At 38.4% G+C, this 19,885-nt stretch overlaps 1 protein-coding gene across 2 annotated transcripts in view; it reads right to left on the reverse strand.

Annotated features, from left to right (window-relative positions):
• The window catches only part of LOC126354832 (neprilysin-4-like), a 141,982-nt gene that overhangs the window by 89,356 nt on the left and 32,741 nt on the right, over positions 1 to 19,885 (reverse strand). For both annotated transcript variants that reach the window (XM_050004780.1, XM_050004779.1), the window contains exon 7: positions 3,227 to 3,424. In XM_050004780.1, the coding sequence (XP_049860737.1) occupies positions 3,227 to 3,424 (198 nt within the window). The remainder of the gene's footprint in view (positions 1 to 3,226; positions 3,425 to 19,885) is intronic.

The raw sequence follows: 19,885 nt of genomic DNA on the forward strand, positions 1-19,885 counted from the left end.
TGACATTGTTGAGCCACAGTGTTTTGTGTGTTCTACAGTAAATACTCTGCATTAGTGAGCTTTGCCAGCCTACTTATTAGTGCATTGAACTTTTTATGATGAAAGTAACAATTTTATGTATTTATGTGTACCTGTAATCAATTACTTCACAGTCATTGGTCAGTAATAACATAAGACAAGTTTATACAGTAATATTTTTTTTGCATAGAAACACTTTTGTTTTTCTCTCCACTGACATTATTGCAAAGATTCACTGTCCCCACTTGGGGAAGGTCTGAAATTAAACCTAGAATGGACAAAACAGCACCAAGGAGGAAGCATAAATTACATGACAAGAAATTCTTCGATGGTTGAATAACATCACTCATCTTTGGAGAATTAAGGAATCTAATTTTACCATATAAGTATACTTATTAATCCATTATTGACATGAATAAAAACATTAGGAATTTATGAATGCATGATTTTGCAGAAATATAAACTGATAAAATTCTTTTGTGAATCCAGCTGTGTCAAGTGGTTTAAAATCCAAGAGCTTTCACTGATTACTCTTTGGCCATTGTAAAGTGGTGATAATTGTGTTATTGCTGTGACACAACCACCTGTGGTGTCACTGACACCCAGTAACACCATGCAAGGGAATATTTTGGTCAAACAACCACTGCAGTCACTTCAACTTTCCCGTGCCCACGTCCCAAGCTGTGCTTAACTGCAGACCACTGTCCTTACTGATATTATTTTCAGAAATTTTGATCTCTGTCACCTCATTTATGATACTATCCCAGAAATCACATTTCTTTTTAATAGTAGATGTTTCATTAATGCAATTCAGTGCCAATTTTTCTAAAACGTGCTGTGCTACTGCTGATTTCTCAGGATAATATTGGTGGAAACACATCATCTGTTCTATATGGCAGTGTTCAATATGCACACAGTCTGTCCAACATAAAGCTCTCGGCACCCACGTGGTATTCTGTATATTCCTGGCTTTTTCATGATCACGGAACAAGAGATAGACATATCTTACATGTACCAATAAAAATTAAAACATGAAAAATATTTGCTACTTTGGAATTACATTGTGTAATTAACTGTCAAAGCAAATGGTGGATATATGTAAAACTAACATGTAAAAAACGGCAGTTAAAACATGCATCTTAAATAACATATATCATACAGTCAAGGATTACTTACATGTTACAAAGCAGAGGGTGGTAAAAAATATTAGGGTTTGTAAAAATTAATAAATAAAACATTTGCCTCATTTCACAGTATACTTTCAGAGTGTATTGAATGTTACTAGAAAATTGTAGGCAAGAAATCTGTGATTGAAATTGCTAAGTTCCTTTTATATTCATGAATTCAACATCTCCTTCAGTCATGGTTTACAATATCTGTATTTATACAATGTCTGTATTTCCTTCATTATCAAGGAATACTATTTCAGGATTTCAGATAAATAAATGAGAACACACAAAGAATAGAATGAAGAGACATGGACGTAATCAAGGTCCTGATGCCAACTAAGACTATGTATACTTGCTGTGCTGGTTAAGTGTTTAAGGAGACCAGACAATGAAGGTCATCAGTCTCCTATACAACCCCCCCCCCCAGGACAGAAGCAGTGTTCCCAATCTGTCAGCACATAGAGTAAATTCTGTCTGCACTGGAGAGAAACTGTTCTAAATTTTTGTGTAGCACATATCTAAGGCAGAACATGTGAACCAGCTCAGTATTCACCAAGTGGGATGTGGGAAATTGGCTAAATACCATATCCAGGCTGGCCAGCACACTGACCCCTCATCATTAATCCACTAAACAGATTTGATTCAGGACCAGTACATCTCCTCATACTAGAAGCGGTTGCATTAACATACACAGATACCTGGATGGGTCATACATATATGTAATTACTGTGATAAGATGTAACTAAGTAGTCTAACAATATTGTGAAATCATTCTGGAATGAACAAGATCTGTAAGTAACTGTAAATCAGTATTTTGCAAACTTTTATTTATTTTTATTGTTATTTTAACCTAATATGTCTAATACATTTGTAAAATGATCTGCAGATGAATAAACAAGTAACTAACTGACTGACTGCACAAACTTTCCAAGTTTTTCATGTATATGGGGCCAGGTAAATTAATGCACAGCCAACATAACAATAAACAAAATTACATTTTGTGAGAGGTGTGCCCAATCCATTGTTTTCAAAACTGCCCGAAACAGTTCATCTGTAGATGGAGCAAATGAATCTCCCACTGAATTATCATCTGTCTGATCAGATTACTCATAAAGAACTGGAAGAGCAGTTCTGTAGAGGTTTTGAAGGGGATATGTGTAAATAGATTCACAGAAGGCTGACCTTGAGATTACATTCACCAAGATGCAGACATTTAATATGGTTGACAAAAACACCTGTATACAGGATGAGTCATATGCAAATAATGAAGAATGGACCAATATTTTGATGGTGTATAACTCAGGAATGCAATGGCATTCACAATGACCTGTCCCCTTCTGGTACTTTCGGGCAGCCCATAATGTGTAGGTCGTCAGGGCATCTTAAGTAGTAAATTCTTGTAATACCTTCTTCCAGTGACCCTTTCATCTCCTTCATTACTCTTGAAGATGGCAATTTTTGTTAGGTTTGCTCCTCAAAAGAAATATGTCTCCTTGCATCGTAGTTAGAGCATTCCAAATGACAGCTCTTTTGTCTTTGTTAGATTGTAGAACCAAGCTGAGAGAATCACTGTTGATCACATAGTTTTCTCTGTGCAGAATTCAGAATGTCTCTCAATTATTTTCATCTGCAGTCTGAGGAACTGAGTGCATCAAGTGAAAACTGTCTCAGATGCCAAGCATTTGCCACAAGAACTGAGCTATCAACCAAAAATCTTCCAGAAAAAGGACTACAGAGTGGGCATGTGCGAAATGGTAGCACAGCAGTGTCACGATAAAACCACCATTCACTTGACAGTCAGTACCTCTTGACAAAGGCATTGTCAAAAAAATTATGGAAATTTAACCACTGCACTTCAAGGATGTTTAATTGTGTCATTGATATTGTCAAGTTACACGAATCTAACTGAATATATATCAGAAGCCAATGTGATAAAAATGCAACACATTTCCAATAATTGGCAGTGATATAATGGACTACCATGTACAGAAATCTAATCCAATGTGAAATTATTTCTTGGTAAACAAAGACTAACTTACACGTGCTAGTTGAATCTCAAACTCAACAACATTGTATGAATCAACACTTATACTTGAACGAAAAATTGAAGCATTATTGTACGTGGCCAGTTCTATTGCAGAAGCCATAATCCAGCGGCGATAAGCTTCGAGTTGCTGTCCGTACATATCTGGGGCTATTAACATTGAACGGTGCATTCCAAGAGATGGCTGATCTATCTGAAACACACAGTATCAACATAAAATATGAATCTCTTTTAGTAATTTTATTTGAAGAGAAACCAAAATTTTTAAAAGACCAAATCAACATTCAATCAATAACAATATATATAGTGATTATCTGTTTGAGTAGATAAGTTCCCTGGAGTGGAACTGAATTCAGCACACACACACACACACACACACACACACACACACACACACACACACACAGAAATGAACACTCCTATTATTTCATATGAAATCAAAAGCACGAAAAAAATCACAAAAATAATGGTGTTGGTTGCATCACAACACGTCAATTGCATCTCAAGAAATTGTGACGTGAAGCAGATGCTTGAAATAAATAAAGCGCACAGCTGGCACATGTCCTGAGACTCAAGTGTGCACCTCATGCTGCCGGTAATCATGATGTGATTGATGTACTACGTCAGTGGAGTGTTAATGTATGGTGTGGTACTGTATGACAACACATCATTGGCCCATATTTCATTGATGGCACTCTTAAAGGGGGATAGTTTAGCCACTTCTAGAGCTGTACCTCACTTGAACCGGCCCACCCCTTATAATGTGTCAAATAATGTGATATCAGAATGATGTGTGCCCTGCGCATAATGTTTATTGTTGCGAAATGAAAGCTAGAGGTACAATTAGTGGTAACGGACTTGGTTTCACATTTCTAAACCTCATAAGTTCTGAAATATGTGGCTTGTAAAGAATAGCAATGGTGTCACAGTTTCTGAAGTAATCGCGTGTAGTCCTGTGCTCAGAGCAGGGCTTGCCTGCACTGGCACCTGTATCCTGCAGTAAACATACCAATATCACCATGGCATGCTGTACCTTCAGTGTACAAGTGTCTCCTAATCTTGACTGCTGAGCTGCTCTCATATTGTAATGTAATTCACATACATTGCCACATTAAAACCTGTTTTCTTGTGGCTCATTAAATTTGCCATCATCTATTCAATATGCCGACTTAAGTAATGATGAAAAACTAGATAGTATTTTAATTTATGGTGAATGTCACAGAAATGGAACTGCAGCTGTGACATTTCATGCTGAACTCTACCCAGATCAGCAGTGTCTATCACATCGAACCATTGGCAACATCTGCAAGACATTCACGAAAGCAGGAAGGTAGGCTCCCACAAAATGTCACGTACAACGCCAGCGACTGGCAATGGAAACAAAATTGCTGTTCTGGCTGCTGTAGTGCACAATCCGCAGTTGAGTGTACGAGAAATTGCACATGGTGTAGGAATAAGCCACAGTAGTGTGTGCAGAATCTTGCATTGGCAATGGTTTCATCCGTTCCATATCTCACTGCACCAAGAACTGTATGGGAATGACTTTGAATCCCACATTGTATTCTGTCATTTTGCACTTCAGCAGTTGCAAGGTAATCCAGTATTCCTAAACAATATGTTGTTTACGGACGAGGCTTCATTTACAAACCATGGTAATGTGAATCTGTGGAACATGCACTACTGGTCCGTGCAAAATCCCCACTGGATTCGCAAAGCTGCTCATCAGTGACAGTGGAGTTTCAATGTTTGGTGCGATATCATTGCTAACTATATTGTAGGTCCTTATTTTTACCATGGAACATTGAATGGCCAGCAATATGCATCATTTCTTCAACACACACTAGCGCTCCTCATGGAGGATCTAGGGTTGGAAACTTGTCTGTCAATGTGGTTCCAACATGATGGATGTCCTGCGCACAATGAAAATGTTGCCAGAGACATTCTAGATGTGACATTTCCAAATAGGTGGATGGGGTGAGAAGGCACTGAGCGATGGCCAGCATGGTCCCCCGATTTGACGCCATTAGACTTTCTCTGGGGCGCACTGAGATACAGAGTGTATCAAGAACCCCCAACGACGGTAGAGGATATGCAACATCGTATTACTGCAGTGTGTGTGGCAATATCTATAAAAACTCTACAATCTGTGCAACACTTTCTCATTACCCATCTCCAAACATGTATTGATGCAAACGGAAGGCACTTTGAATATGTGTTGACATGACACAATTTCATTGGTCAAGATGTGGGTGTATTTTCTATGCCAGATGTAATGCACAACGATACAGTTTGTGTAGATGACAGGGTACTAGTAAATATGTTTATCAAAGTGAATTCAAGTGCATTATCTGTAATTGTAGCTCTAGTTGTCATTTCACTAGAATAAACATACATTTACAATTTGAGAAATGTAAATTTGCATTGGACATGTTACTTGTTTATTTCTGTGGATTGTGCATACCTTCCCATTGTGTGAGCCCCTGACACAGGCAGCGTGAGGTGCACGCTCGAGTCTCAGGATGTGCGCTAGCTCTGCACTTCATTTATTTCAAGTGTCAACTTCGCGTCACAGCTTCTTGAGATGTAACTGACAAATTGGGATGCAACCAACGCCATTATTTTTCTGATTTTTCATGCTATTGATTGCATACAAAATAATAGGGGTGTCCATCTAAAAATACACAAGTTTGTGTTGAAAATAGTATTTGTTTGCGTTTTAAAATTTCAGATAGTATTTGGTTTCCTAAGCCCCTGCCATACATTCAAGCTGGTGAAAACCGTTTTTGAATATCTATTGTTGTTACAGAGGTATTTGTGGTGGCAGAGTTAGGTGATCTATTTTTCATACCCCTAAGTGATAAAAGTGGTCCACCCCAAAAAAAAATTTCTTATTTTTTTTGGACAGAACTTTTTATTTTTATTTTTTTATGATGTGGCATTACAAAATATACACAACCATAAATTTTCATCCTTCTATCAGCGACTCCTATTTTTTACTGGCGATTTTAGTAATTTAATAATTTTCAACCTCTGTCAATAACTGATCAATTATCACTTGATCAGTTATCCCCGCGAGGTGTCTAACAGTGATAGTCTTTCGCTATTCGAAAGATAGGTAATTGAAGAAAATGTACCAAAAGCAACGACTCTCATATCCCTCCTTGAACCAACGTAACTAGACCAAGAAGTTTAACTAGGTAGCACGCGTCATTCGCCAAATGACATTCAGGCCTAGTGCACACGCATCAATTTTTATTGTACGGAAATATATTGTATGATTAAATTCTTTTAGTGGAACAAAGAAGTTCGTATGCTCTCCTTTGTTCCTCTAAAAGAATTTAATTGTACAATATTTTTACGTACGATAAAAATCAATGTTTGTGCACTTGGCCTTATTCATAATGCTGGTGAACACGTTTCCACATGAAATTGCTGTTATGTTTGTATGCTCATGGATGAGCCGTGTATCAGCTGCAATTGTTAAATACGCACAATCTACTGTAGAAACACTAGAACTAATAGTGGCCGATACTGCCGGACTTCCCCCTAGGCCTTTTTATCACTCCCTACACAGTTTTTGGCCATTGTGTGTGTGTGTGTGTGTGTGTGTGTGTGTGTGTGTGTGTGTGTGTGTGTGTGTGTGTGTGTGTGTGTTCAAACATTCTTATCCTGTACAGGAGGAGTTGTGAAGTATACATGCAAGTAGTTTATGAAAAATTCTGAATCAATCGGCTTTCTCTAATTAATTTTTGAAATTTGACTTCTGGCTCATTGTAAGGGTTACAAAAATACTACACAGCAATAACTGAGGCCCATGTTGAAATCATTAATATAATTATTTTATTCATGAATAAGAATCATTGCGAGCACAATGGAAAAACTTAGTAAATACAAAAACTTTACTACATAGCAAATGGGTATTAATTATCATGTTGTCTCTACATCTACATGATTACTCTCCAATTAAGCTACTTCTCTACCGATCCACTCTCAAACAGCACACACACAGAGAGAAAAAAAACAATAATAATAATATTTCTGTGCGAGTTCTGATTTCTCTTTTATATTATGATTATCATGTCAACAGCATTGCCACAGTGGTAACACTGCTTCCTGACAGATCACCGAAGTTAAGTACTTGGTTACCACTTGGATGGGTGACCATCCGGGCCTGACAAGCATTATTGACAAGCAGGGTGTACACAGCCCTTGTGAGGCCAACTGAGGAGCTATTTGACTGAGAAGTCATGGCACTCATCACAAAAACTGACAACGACAGGGAGAGTGGTGTGTCAACCACGTGGCCCTCCATATCCGCTTCCGGTGATGCCTAAAGACTGAGGATGATATGGCAGCTGATTGGTACCATTGGGCCTTGAAGGCCTGTTTAGACAATGTTTGTTTGTGTTTGGATTATGATGATCATATCTCCCTACGTAAACTGGTACTAACAAAATATGTTCACCCACTGAGGAGAAAACTGGTAATCGAAATTTCACAAGAAAGTCCTGCCACAGTGAAAATGCCTTTATCTTTGGTGTTACAAGTATGAAAGCAATCCCAGAGGTATGAAGCAGCTGTTGACACTAAATCTAACTAAAGCAGAGAGTTCATATAGTACTAAGTACTGAAAGCTGGATAAAACCTGAAATTGATAGCAAAGATTTTTAGGATAAATCTAAGTGCATATCGAAAAGATAGGCAAGTGAAAAGTGAAGGTGGCATATATGACACAGCAGATAAATAACTCAAATCCATTGAGATGGAAACTAAAGCTGCTTCCAAGATGGTTTTGGGCAAGACTCAGTATCAAAATTGAGCATGAATGAATAACTGGACCTTTGTGTCGACCTTCAGACTCATTCCTAGATGTAACTGAAAACTGTATGGAAAACCTCATTATGTTAGTACAGTTTTCACCAATCATGTTGTCACTGAAGGAGACTTAAACTATTGAACAATCATTTGGGAAAATTACAGTTTTGCAAATGGTCAGTGTGAAAAGAGATTCTGTGAAATATTGCGTACTTTTGATGAAAATGTATTAGACCTAATGGTAACAAATAGACCTGACCTCTTGGAGGATGTCCATGTTGAAACTGGTATTAGTGGCCATGAGGCAGTTGCACCAACAAGGATTACAACGGTGACTAAAATAGGTAGTAAGATTTACATGTTTAGTAAGCCAGATAAAGAGATAGTGTTGTCATATTTCAAAGAGGAACTAAAAACATTTGCATCTAGGCGGGAACATGCAGAAAAACTGTTGTTGAAGCTTAAAAGAATAGCTGACCATGCACTGGATTGATATGTACCTACTACAATAGTACACGGTGAAAGGCATCTTCAATTATATAAAGTCACTGTAAAGAAAATTCTAAAGAAAATAGAATCATAGATAGAGATAGGTTGGGAAAGAACAAATATTCCAAGACACAACAGGTAGGCACAGTCTACACAACCTAAGCAATGACAATGGAGTTAGGTTCATCAGCTTCGCAACATCATTAGGGTTGTTCATCTCCAGCACAAACTTCCAGCGGAAAAACATACATAAAGAAACCTGGGTAACACCAGATGGGAGAACTGTAAATCAAATAGACCATGTTGCTGTTGATCTCAGAGCCAAGAGATGGGTGTTAGACATTAAGACAGCACGGGGTGCCGAAGGTGGGAGTGATCATTTCCTGGTCAGAGGCCATTTAAACATACAGTGTAAAGGAAGAACGGGGCCTAAGTTAAAAAGGGTGGAAAGGTACCATGTGGAGAAACTGAAAGATGAGGCAACGAAGACCAGATACCAGATGCAACTTAGTAACCACTTTGAAGCACTCAGTGAAGTGGATGCGAATCAGGACCTCGAACTAATGTGGGGAAACATCCACAGCTCAGTTAGGGGTACAGCAAAGGAAACACTCATAGGAAACCCAGTGGGCAAGAAGATCTGGTTTGGAAGGGAATGTGCAGATGCCCTGGAAAGGAGAAAGGAAGCCAGGAACAAATGGCTGAAGGGGACAAATCTGGCACAGGGCAAAGCACAATTTGAGGATGTACAAAAGACTACACAAGCAATTCTGAGAAGAGCAAAGAGGAAATACATAAGGAATGTCATCACTGAAGCAGAAACAGACTTCAGAGTACAAAAGACGAGGGAAATGTTTCTGAGGGTGAAGTACCTCTGCAAAGGTCACCAGGCCAAGCAGAAATTTGTCAAAGATTCCTGTGATAAGATCCTGACGAACGATAGGGACATAGCTGAGAGATGGAAAGAGTACTTTCGACAGCGGCTAAATTGTGATGAACCTGAACTGCAGTTTGATTTCCAGTACCCAATTACAGCCGATGCAGACTATCCCCCACCTACCCTGGATGAGATAAAAACCAGAATCAGACACCTTAAACAGAATAAGAGTCCAGGTGAAGATGGAATACATGCTGAAATGATCCTAGCAGGAGGAGAGAAACTTGCAGAAAAAATACACCGACTGATACAGGCAATATGGACCAAAGAATAACTACCAGGAGAATGGAAAACAGCTCTGATTTGTCCAATACATAAGAAGGGCTAATCCTGTGCAGCGAGTAAGTTTAAAACCACAGATCAAAACCACAGATCAAAACACTGGCACATAGTAATTGTGCGGTCTAGAGATCGACGTGATGTATCAAAAGAACTGTAGTTCAGAATGATGACTGCTAGACAGATCACTGAACAACCCTTTCAGTAATGGCTCCACAAGTGCCACCAAAATGGTGGAAGCAAAAGAAATAAGCAAAACATCTGCTAAATATTGAATGACTAAAAGATAAAGAGTTCCAAAATAATTTCCAGAACATTGTGAGGCAAAAGTTGCCTGCCGAGTATCCTGACAATGTTGAAGAACACTGACTGATCAGTACTGAAAACCATCATGCTTTTGGCGTGCCAAGAATCAACTGTAGTATTCATCGAAAGAAAACATCGAAACTGATTTGACGAAAATAATGATTAAATTCAAAGCATGTTACATAAAAAAGAAAAGCCTACAGCACCTGGCTAAATGATCTAAAAGCAGTCCAAAACAAAAAAGTTTATCTCCATGCCAAAGCTCATGTTAAAAGGAAAACCAGAGCTCCCAGAAACCCATGGTGGACTATAAAATCAACCAAAATGGAAAATTTAGCATCAGCCAACAACTCCAGAGCCCTCTTCACTGCCACAAAAGCAAACTATGACCCCTCCAAAAGTGGCCTAAACCCTCTTCAATCTGAAGACAGTACACAGCTTTTTAAAGACTCAGCATCTATCGGCTCTCAGTGGAAGGAGCAGTTTGAAGAACTTCTGAACAGAGATTCAGACGTGCAAGAGAACTTTTTTCAAAAATACCACAAAACCCCATTTGAGACCATACGAGTGATGCCCCTTCCCTTCAAGAGGTTGAAGAAGCTATCCACCAACTGAGGAATGACAAAGTCCCTGGACTGGATGTAATCCCAGCTGAACTATTTAAAAATGGCACCACCAAATTAACCAAAAAATTTCACATCCTTATTACCAAGATATGGAACACTGAGGCAGTACCTGCAGACCTACATGACATTGCTATTATTATTATATTCAGAAAAGATGATAAGACCCATTGTGGAAACTACCAAGGAATATCACTACTCTCAGAAACTGGAAAGATCCTTGCTAGGATTCTCTCCAACTGACTACTTCCCTGGCAGAAGAAACCCTACCTGAAACCCAGTGTGGCTTTAGGCCTAATCGAGGCATGGTGAATATGATTTTCAGTGAAAAGCAAATGTAAGAAAAACCAAAGAACAGAACCAACCCCTATACAAATTATTCATAGACCTTGTTAAAGCCTTTGACTCTGTTAATCGAGATTCACTCTCAAAAATTCTGGCATCAAATGGATGTCCTGGAAAATATATTCAAATACTTTGGCATCTACATGGCAACATGAATCTGCTGTCCTCACCGGCAATGGACCAGGAGAAACATTCGAGATTATCACAGGAGTCAAGCAGGGATGTGTTATTGCACCTATTCTCGATATTTGTGGGAACCATACTTCACCTTGTTAAGGAAAACCTACCATTGGGTGTTGAAATAGCTTATAGGACGGATGGTAAGCTATTCAACCTTAGCAGACTCTGAGCTAAAAGCAAAATAACCACAATAGTGGTCATCCAACACAGACAAAATGGAAGTCCTCTATCAGCCAGCCCCAAATTCCACTGCAGCAGCTCCATTTATCACAGTTGATGGTACATCTCTAAGACGCAGAAATTCAACACCAACTAAAGTGTGCAAGAACTGCATATGGTTGGTTTTTGAAAATAGCATTAGACAATCATGATTTGGGTGCTAAAACTAAGCTTACAGTCCACAATGTCACTATCATGCCTACACTTCTTTATGGGTGTTAAACCTGGACCACCTACAGGCATCACTTAAAGTCCTTAGAAAAATACAACCAGCACTGCCTAAGGAGCATACTGAAAGTAAAGTGGAGAGATTAGTTAACAAACAACAGCATTTTGCAAGAAACCAACTAGCATCGAAACAAATATTGTCATACACCAACTTCTCTGGGCTAGCCATATCATCCACATGATAGACTCTTCTCTCCCTAAGCAAATCATGTTCTCCCAATTAAAAAATGGCCAACACAATAAGGGAGGACAAACAACAAAATGATATAAATGCATCCTCAAGTCAAATACACTAAATGTCAAATAAACATAAATGATTGGGAACCTGCAGCTCTAGATAGATCCAAATCGTGACAAATTGTTCACCAAGGAACACTTAATTTTGAAAAGCAGCTACAATTGCAGGAGAATAGGAAGAGAGATCACAGAAGAGAACAAGAGCTCTTGAGAGGAACAAACCAGTTACACCAATCGATACACCAACTGGGTACGCCATTACTGCAGGAGAATCTGTAGCTTCAGAATAGAACTATTTAGCTACCAAAGGCTCCACAGATAATGCTACCAAAAGACATTTCATACTCATCAACGAGTAAATGCCTATGATGATGATGATGATGACGACGACGACGATGTGCCTACTGTAGAGGGATCAGACACAAGATAGCAAATTATCTGTCTTTACACCATTGCTTGGCTAATCAGGGAGGGGCGACATGAATGGGAGCAATTCTGCCCCTGCCCCTTGTTTCCCCTCTGCAAAGTAAATCCAGTTAAACAGTTACAGAGGGTGGGATCATTTAAGTGGCTGTATAGGCAACAGATACCTGTGCCATTTTCATGCATAGTTAACTTCCGAACACAGGAAGTCCAAATTGTGGAAGACGGCCACCATTTTGGCAATGTTCCCACTATATGGACACAAGAGGGTCCAAAAAGACTGGTCACATTCTCACAACACGCTATACCATGTACCATAATAATGAATTTAAAGAAAGCTGAGAAAATAGTGAGTAGTACAGGAAAAGTCGTTTGGATAGAGGGGGAGAAAGGCTTTTTTTTAAGATGAAATATCTTCCAAGTGGATCCATTAATAAAAGAAATTAAGTTTCATATGATAAGAACAAACATGTGAAGTGCTGATAAGGTAACAGTTTTCCAAAAAAACAAAAAAACATGAAAATACAGTTTATGTAAATTCTACCTCAGTTATGTCACCTATAAAACCAGAAACTGAAAAGAAACTTGAATACCTTTGTATGACAGATCGGGATGTATACCCCACTCTAGCTAAACTTTTTTTTGAAGAAGACAAACAACTTCTGGCAACCTCCATAATGTACGATGAAATTCCTTCAGTTGATGCTAGGCCTATAGGCCAAGAACCATATCACATACCCTATCACTTGCAGCCTATAGTATAGGAAAATATTTCAGAATTACCAGATGCATGAGTAATTAAACCTTCTTCTGTCCTTGGGCATCACCTATAGTGATAATCACCAAAAATACCAGTAATGGAGAAGAGGATTATTGGATATGTGTAGATGTGAGTGGCAGTAAAGTCATGAAACCTGATACCTACACTCTTCCAAGGATCAATGAGACTTTGGATTCCTTGGCAAATTCTTCACCGTCTTAGATATGAATCTGGCTACCATCAAATTCATATAGCAATGAAAGACCAGATGAAGACAACTTTTGTTGTACACTCTGGACATTATGAATACCTAAGGATGCCTAGTCGCCTCCAAAACACTCATGCCACAATTCAAGTTTTCCAGATTTATTTTTAAATGGGTTAAAGCCAACCACGTGTGAAGACTGAATCTAATCTAATATCTAATCTAGTATGCACACACGATGTAACTGTCTTTTCAAGTGGGTTGAGAGAGAATGCAGAGCAACTGAGAATTGTGCTACCTCATGTTCGTGACATTAATATGAATCTGAAATTAGGAAAGTGCAGGTACGCACCATCACAAGTGCTCTATCTAGGCCGTGTAATTTCAGTAGATGATTTAAGACCACACCTTGGGATCATGGACACGGTGACTGATTTTCTAGCACCAAGGAACATAAATGCCAATGGCCTTGCTGCAGTGGTAACTCAGGTTCCCGTCAGATCACCGAAGTTCAGATTGGATTAGTGCTTGGATGGATGACCATCCAGTCTGCCAAGCTTTGCTGATAAATGGGGTGCATTCAGCCCTTGTGAGGAAAAATGAGGAGCTACTTGATTGAGAAGTAGCGGCTTCGGTCTTATAAAGTGGCATATGGCTGGGACAGTGCTGTGCTGACCACATGTCCCTCCATATCCACATCCACTAATGCCTATTGGCTGAGGATGACATGGCAGCCAGTCAGTACCATTGGGCCTTCATAGCCTGTTCAGGTAGAGTTTAGTATTGTTTTAAGGAGCATTAAATGATTGTAATCATTTCTTGGGTTAATGAATTACTATCGATGTTTTGTGAAAAACTGTTTAGACACCACAAAGCATCTCACAAAATTAGTGAAGAAGTGAACTCTTTTGTCTGGACAGCAGACTTCAAGAGGCCCATTTTAAAACAGAGAGAAAGTGTTTAATAGTTCACCTGTTTTGGTTTATCCAGATTTTGTGGGATCTTTTATTTTGTTGTGTGACGCTATCAATGTCACTACAGGCTGACTTTTTGAGACAAATACAAGATGGTGCAGAAAAAACCAATTGGTTACTTATCATATCAGCTGAATCAAACTGAACAGTGCTACAACACCACAGAAAAGGAACTCTGTCACTTGTTTTTGGCACTCATTACTTTTGGCATTATCTGGGTTTTCCTTTGTAAAGGAACATTTGAAAACAGAGTTTAGCATTTCTACTTTTGCTTTGCTACTCTCAATTTCATTTTCTCTCAGTGATGGACACTAATTTTGGTGCCACTAACAGCCTTTACCTATGAAAAGAATTTCTTTGGGTTTTGTGAAATATAATTGATGGTAGTCATTGAAGGCTTCGTGCATTGTTCTCTTTGCTGCCAAATCTCTCTGTCTATAGCTGTACACTTTATTTTATACCTCTACAAAGTAGTCCCTGTTCCATCAGAAGTTTCTTTACAGTGACAGTATACCATGGAGGATCTTTCTCATTATGAACTGTCCTCTGGGTATACGTCTATCCAATGCATGATCAAGTATTTGTATAAACTTGAGCCATAGTTGCTCTACATGTTCCTGTCCTGAGCAAAAAGATTCAAGTTTCTCATTGAGGTATGACACTATTGTTTCTCTGTCTAGTTTGTCAAACATATAAATTTCTCTGCTTGTGTTTTGCTATTCATTGTTGCTGTAACTGCCTGATGGTCACTGGTATCAGTTTCGATATGGACTTCCTCAAAGAGGTCAGGTCTCTGTGTTGCCTTAGATCTAATTTATTTACATCATGAATTGGGTTCTGAACTATCTATTGTAGGTAGTTTTTGGAGAATGCATTTAGTAACATTTCACATGATGTCTTGTCATGCCCACCATAAATAAAACTATAATTATCCCAGTTTATTATTGGCTGATTAATGTCTCCTTACATACATGTGAACTGAGGTTTTCTATAAAGTTTTCAGTTACATCGAGAGGAAAACCTGGTGGTTGACACAAGGGGCCTATTCTAATTTTTTACCCACACTTGATTCTGAGTCTTGCCCAAACATTTTCACATGCAGCTTCAATTTCTAACTTGTTGGATTTCAGTTTCTTGTCTATTGTGAGAAATACACCACCTTCTTTTCTCATGTCCCTATCCTCTTGGTATACATTTAAATTTTCTCCAAAGGTCTCACTACTGTCAGCTTCAGGTTTTAAACAGCTTTCTGTGCCCAATGTTATGTGAGCTTCAGTGCTTTTTAGGAGTGCTTCAAAAACTGGCACTTTATTCCCAGTGCTTTGGCAGTTAACCACTAGGATTTTGATACTTTCATCTGCCGGAGACATTTCTTTGGGTCTTGCACTGGTGCTTCTGGGTTTCTCATGGCTATCATTATCTGGATTGGATGGAAAGTCACCTAATCTAAAACAACTCTTGTGTACACTTCACACACAGTCAGCTACTTGGGTTGGTGTGTCTGATGTTTAGTGCACACCTGACCTATATAGGGTGATCCTACAACTCTCAATCCAATGGAACAAGTGTAGGAAGTCATAGCCTAGCTTGTTACAGAATTCTCAGAGTCTCTGGTTCAAGCCTTCCACTTGACTCAGAACAAGGGGGCCATGATCTGTTGTAAGGACAATACTGCAGACTGTGAACTTCAGTGAAATTCTGTGAGCAACACTGTAATTCTCAACCCCCTCTGACAGTCACTGGAATGATCCAAGTATGACATTGGTGCCCAGACCACAGGCATCATTTGTTCCAATATGCGGTGCAATCTGTAGTTCATTGCACCCTGTTCCCTCAATGTCTGCTAGCATAGCCTCTTCAACATGCGGAATGGGTTCTCCAGGCCTGAGTGAATCTGGTGTTCCTTCCCACTCCTTATTGCCATTTCCCTAATGGGTACTATTATTCACCATATGTTTGAACTACCAATAATGAATAGACCCCCTACCCTTTTGTGTTTTCATCCTCCTGACGTGGGAAAAAGGACATTTCCCTAGAACAGGTGAAGCGAGTCCCACTGTCTCATTTCAGTTTCAGTGAAAGGCAGCACCAAGAACTTGTTTGTTAGAGGGATCTGTACAACATCCTAAGTCCTCTGTGGTCTGTGTCTACCTTGTACAGGATGCCTAGATGCACCATTGCCACACCAGTCACAGTCAAGTGGATGGGTGATGATGTGGCTTGTATTTCTTACAGGGGAGACAGTATCCACAGGAAACAATAGTACTTGAGGTATCTGTGGTACCTCTGGTACACAACTCTTGGCAGCCCTCCCAAAACACCCATTCACACCAGGTTCCAATTTCTTGACATTAGTCGTGGTTATTTCCATGTACTTCTAATTATAACAACTCATCCTCTCCCGAAGAGCAGTAAACACAGTGGGGCTGCATTATGCTTGGTTCAATATTTAACAGAACTTACGGCTGGTGCAGTATTTTACAGAATAGCAAATAAATCACATTATGCTATATTTGCTCATTCTCTTTTAATTTGTGAGTTTGATATGCTACAAATATTACAAGTAGTCTTTTGAAATTTATGTAATTTATAACAAAAAACAAGGTATCTGTTGCAGCAACGAAAAACTATCTACAAGTTTTACTACTTCTCTGAAGTGTTTTTCAGGTTTTTCACATTGACAGTAGCATTATCCTATGACAATTGTGGGCAATACACACTCCTGTTAAAAGAGACAACTAATGTGACACAATTCGTTACTTATTCACAATAACTATATATCACAAATACCGATTTATTATGAAATATGTTATACAAAACACTCATAATTTGCAAAAATCTTTGCAACTGTCCAAAATTTCTCAAAATATACCTTTTTCAGACAAGAATATAATGAAATTTGGGAATTGTCAGTTGTGGAATTCAACTTTTTATATGCTGCAAAGAATAGCTGATGTCAAGAATTCCATGATGTCACTTATAATTTTCAATTATCCGGATATTCCAAATTTTATTGCAGATGACACTGTAAGTATAACATAAGCCTGTGAAGAATTGAAAGTTTTCAAAGACTGTACTGAGGAAGTGAGAGTGTAAGGGTGGTCACTGCATCAAAAGTTATACTTCTTAGTTGGTCACTGAAAATGTGGTATTACAGATTTGTCAATATCACTAAATTTATGGTGATGTGCAGCAGATGGATGAGAAATTAACTGAATAACTAAGAACAGTATAGAGCAGGGATTACCAAAGTGGTCGATATTGATCCCTTGGGGTCGATATCGGTTTCCTAGAGGTCGACATAAACAAAAACTGATTTTGGGGGTCAACTAGGTCTAAAAATCGACCCCTATTAAACTAACACAAGTCCTTATTTAAAACTTTCAAGATAGATAGGTACAGTATTGTTTATGTTGTGTTACGTGTACTAAGAATAATTAATATTTTTGTAGGAAATAGCATATTGAACAGGATGTAGGTAGATAGTCACCACGTTCATCCATCACACTGAATGTTTTATTTTCTCTTTGTGAATTAATACTTTTTTAAATATAATTTCCTACCTACCTAAGATTTTTTAAGTACTTAATTTTTAATAATCATTAAAAATTAAACTTGACATTTACTGTATTGTATGTCTTTTTATTTTGTTAAATTTTGATGAGAAAATGAAGTCAACTTTACTCAATTAACCAAGTGCAAAGTTTTCCAATTGGTACCTTAGCACCTAGGTATTTTGTATCAATACGAAAAAACTAAAGATAGGCCCCCTTATTCATAACAGTCTGTTAACTTAAAGCATCGCTAATTCTCACTCTGTCTTCTTCTATTGACCTAAGTCAGAATGAAAAATAACACTCTGTAGCAGCTGTTTTAAGTTAGCAGACCATTATGAATAAGGGGGTTGATCTTAAAAGTAGGTAATTTGGCCATGGGGGTCTGAGGTAACAGTTCATTTTGGAAAAGGGGTCACTTGTCCAAAATAGTTTGGGGATCCCTGGTCTAGAAGAAGATTCAATTTTTGCAGAAGTGACATTATTGTCTCCCTGTATCAAATTATTTCTGATAAAAATTCTAGTGAGAAAGTAGAATTAAACCTGGTCAGGCATTGTGAAAAATATGAGATGAATGTATCCACTGCTACTTCAAAAATACCAGTTCCAGTCACTGAAGCTACTTCTGGTCTCTGGGTTGAATTTAATAAGATGTTTCCCAGGCTGCAGAGTAATCCACACTCAAGAGCAGCTGCAGTAGTGGCAGTGGATAAATATTTGTGAGAATCCCTGCTACAGAGGCAAGGCAACCCACATTCATGGTGGTCTGAATGGCTGTCAGTATACCACTCACTGTCTGAACATGCAAAAATGCGATGTATATTGTTGCGACCTCCACATCATGTGAAAGAGTATTCTCAAAAGCAAGACACCTTACAAGACACAGAAGAAATTGTCTGACAGAAAAGAGAAGAACAAATGATATTTTTAAGTTGAAGTGTCTAAACATTCACTTCAGAAATGATACTAAGTCCGTTTATTTTTATTCATGTAAGCATCTGATTCTCAGAGTGTTTGTTTATATCTTTAATGGTATAAGACCACAGCTGATAGATAGGATGCTGATTGTGAAGTGAAGGGGGAATGAGTGATGCAACGCTGATATAGAGGGGGAGGGAAAGAGCGCAAGTGAGTGAATCAAAGCCAAGTCATGTAGTTGTGGATGTCATGAAGTGTCGAAGCTGTGAAATGTTTGAAATACAAGTTCATTGAAATTGAGTGGTAAGTTCACATTCCATGGGAGTGAAACATTAATATTGAATGACTAATTCATGAGCTACCCATAGCTAGCTCTATAAAGGTTGCCAAAATCACCTGTGAATGAATTCCTTCAGGGTAAGGACACATCATGTACGAGATGCCCCCAGGCCACAAGTGTGAGAAATTTTTATTATTTGAATTTTCCAATGGGTCTGGTGCTACTGGACCTATCTTCTTTCATTCCCCTGACAATTTTGATTATGTAATCCCTATGTGCAATTAAACTGATAGGGTTTCTTTTTTTAACATGAATACCATATATTAATTACAAGCTCAGACCAATTTTCTAGTCCTGACTACACCCACAAATGGGTGTACACTTTGTATCTGATGATGGCGTAATATGCAAGACCTAGTTTGTAAAATAATACATTTTGTAGAATATTATACCAGTATTGTGTGTTTATCATTCATAATGTATAAAATATTCTACCAAGAACCAAAGGAACAGTCAATTAATATAATGTGTTTCTCTTATTAGTGTGCTTTCAGATGTTGAAACCAAGTTGTTGCTTCCATTTAATGCACAATATGTTGACAATTGACCAAGTCCTCTCCTTCATGTGATGTGATTTTTATTGTATTGCATATTCATGGCCTGGATTCCAGCCATAGTATTAACTGTTTATAGCCTTGATCAATTCCTGGTGCCCCCTCTACCATTTGATGCTCATTTGTTTTCCCATACGTTCATGGACATGCATCAACATGCACTCTCTCTCAGTGTTTCCCAGTTCTAGTGGATGATATGGCTTGCAAGGTTTCATAAACTGAATGCTGGACACAAACCTTCATTGAAGTTGAAAGCTCCATCCTTGTT

This window comes from Schistocerca gregaria, chromosome 3 (assembly GCF_023897955.1).
Source record: "Schistocerca gregaria isolate iqSchGreg1 chromosome 3, iqSchGreg1.2, whole genome shotgun sequence".
In the NCBI taxonomy this organism is placed as follows: domain Eukaryota; kingdom Metazoa; phylum Arthropoda; class Insecta; order Orthoptera; family Acrididae; genus Schistocerca; species Schistocerca gregaria.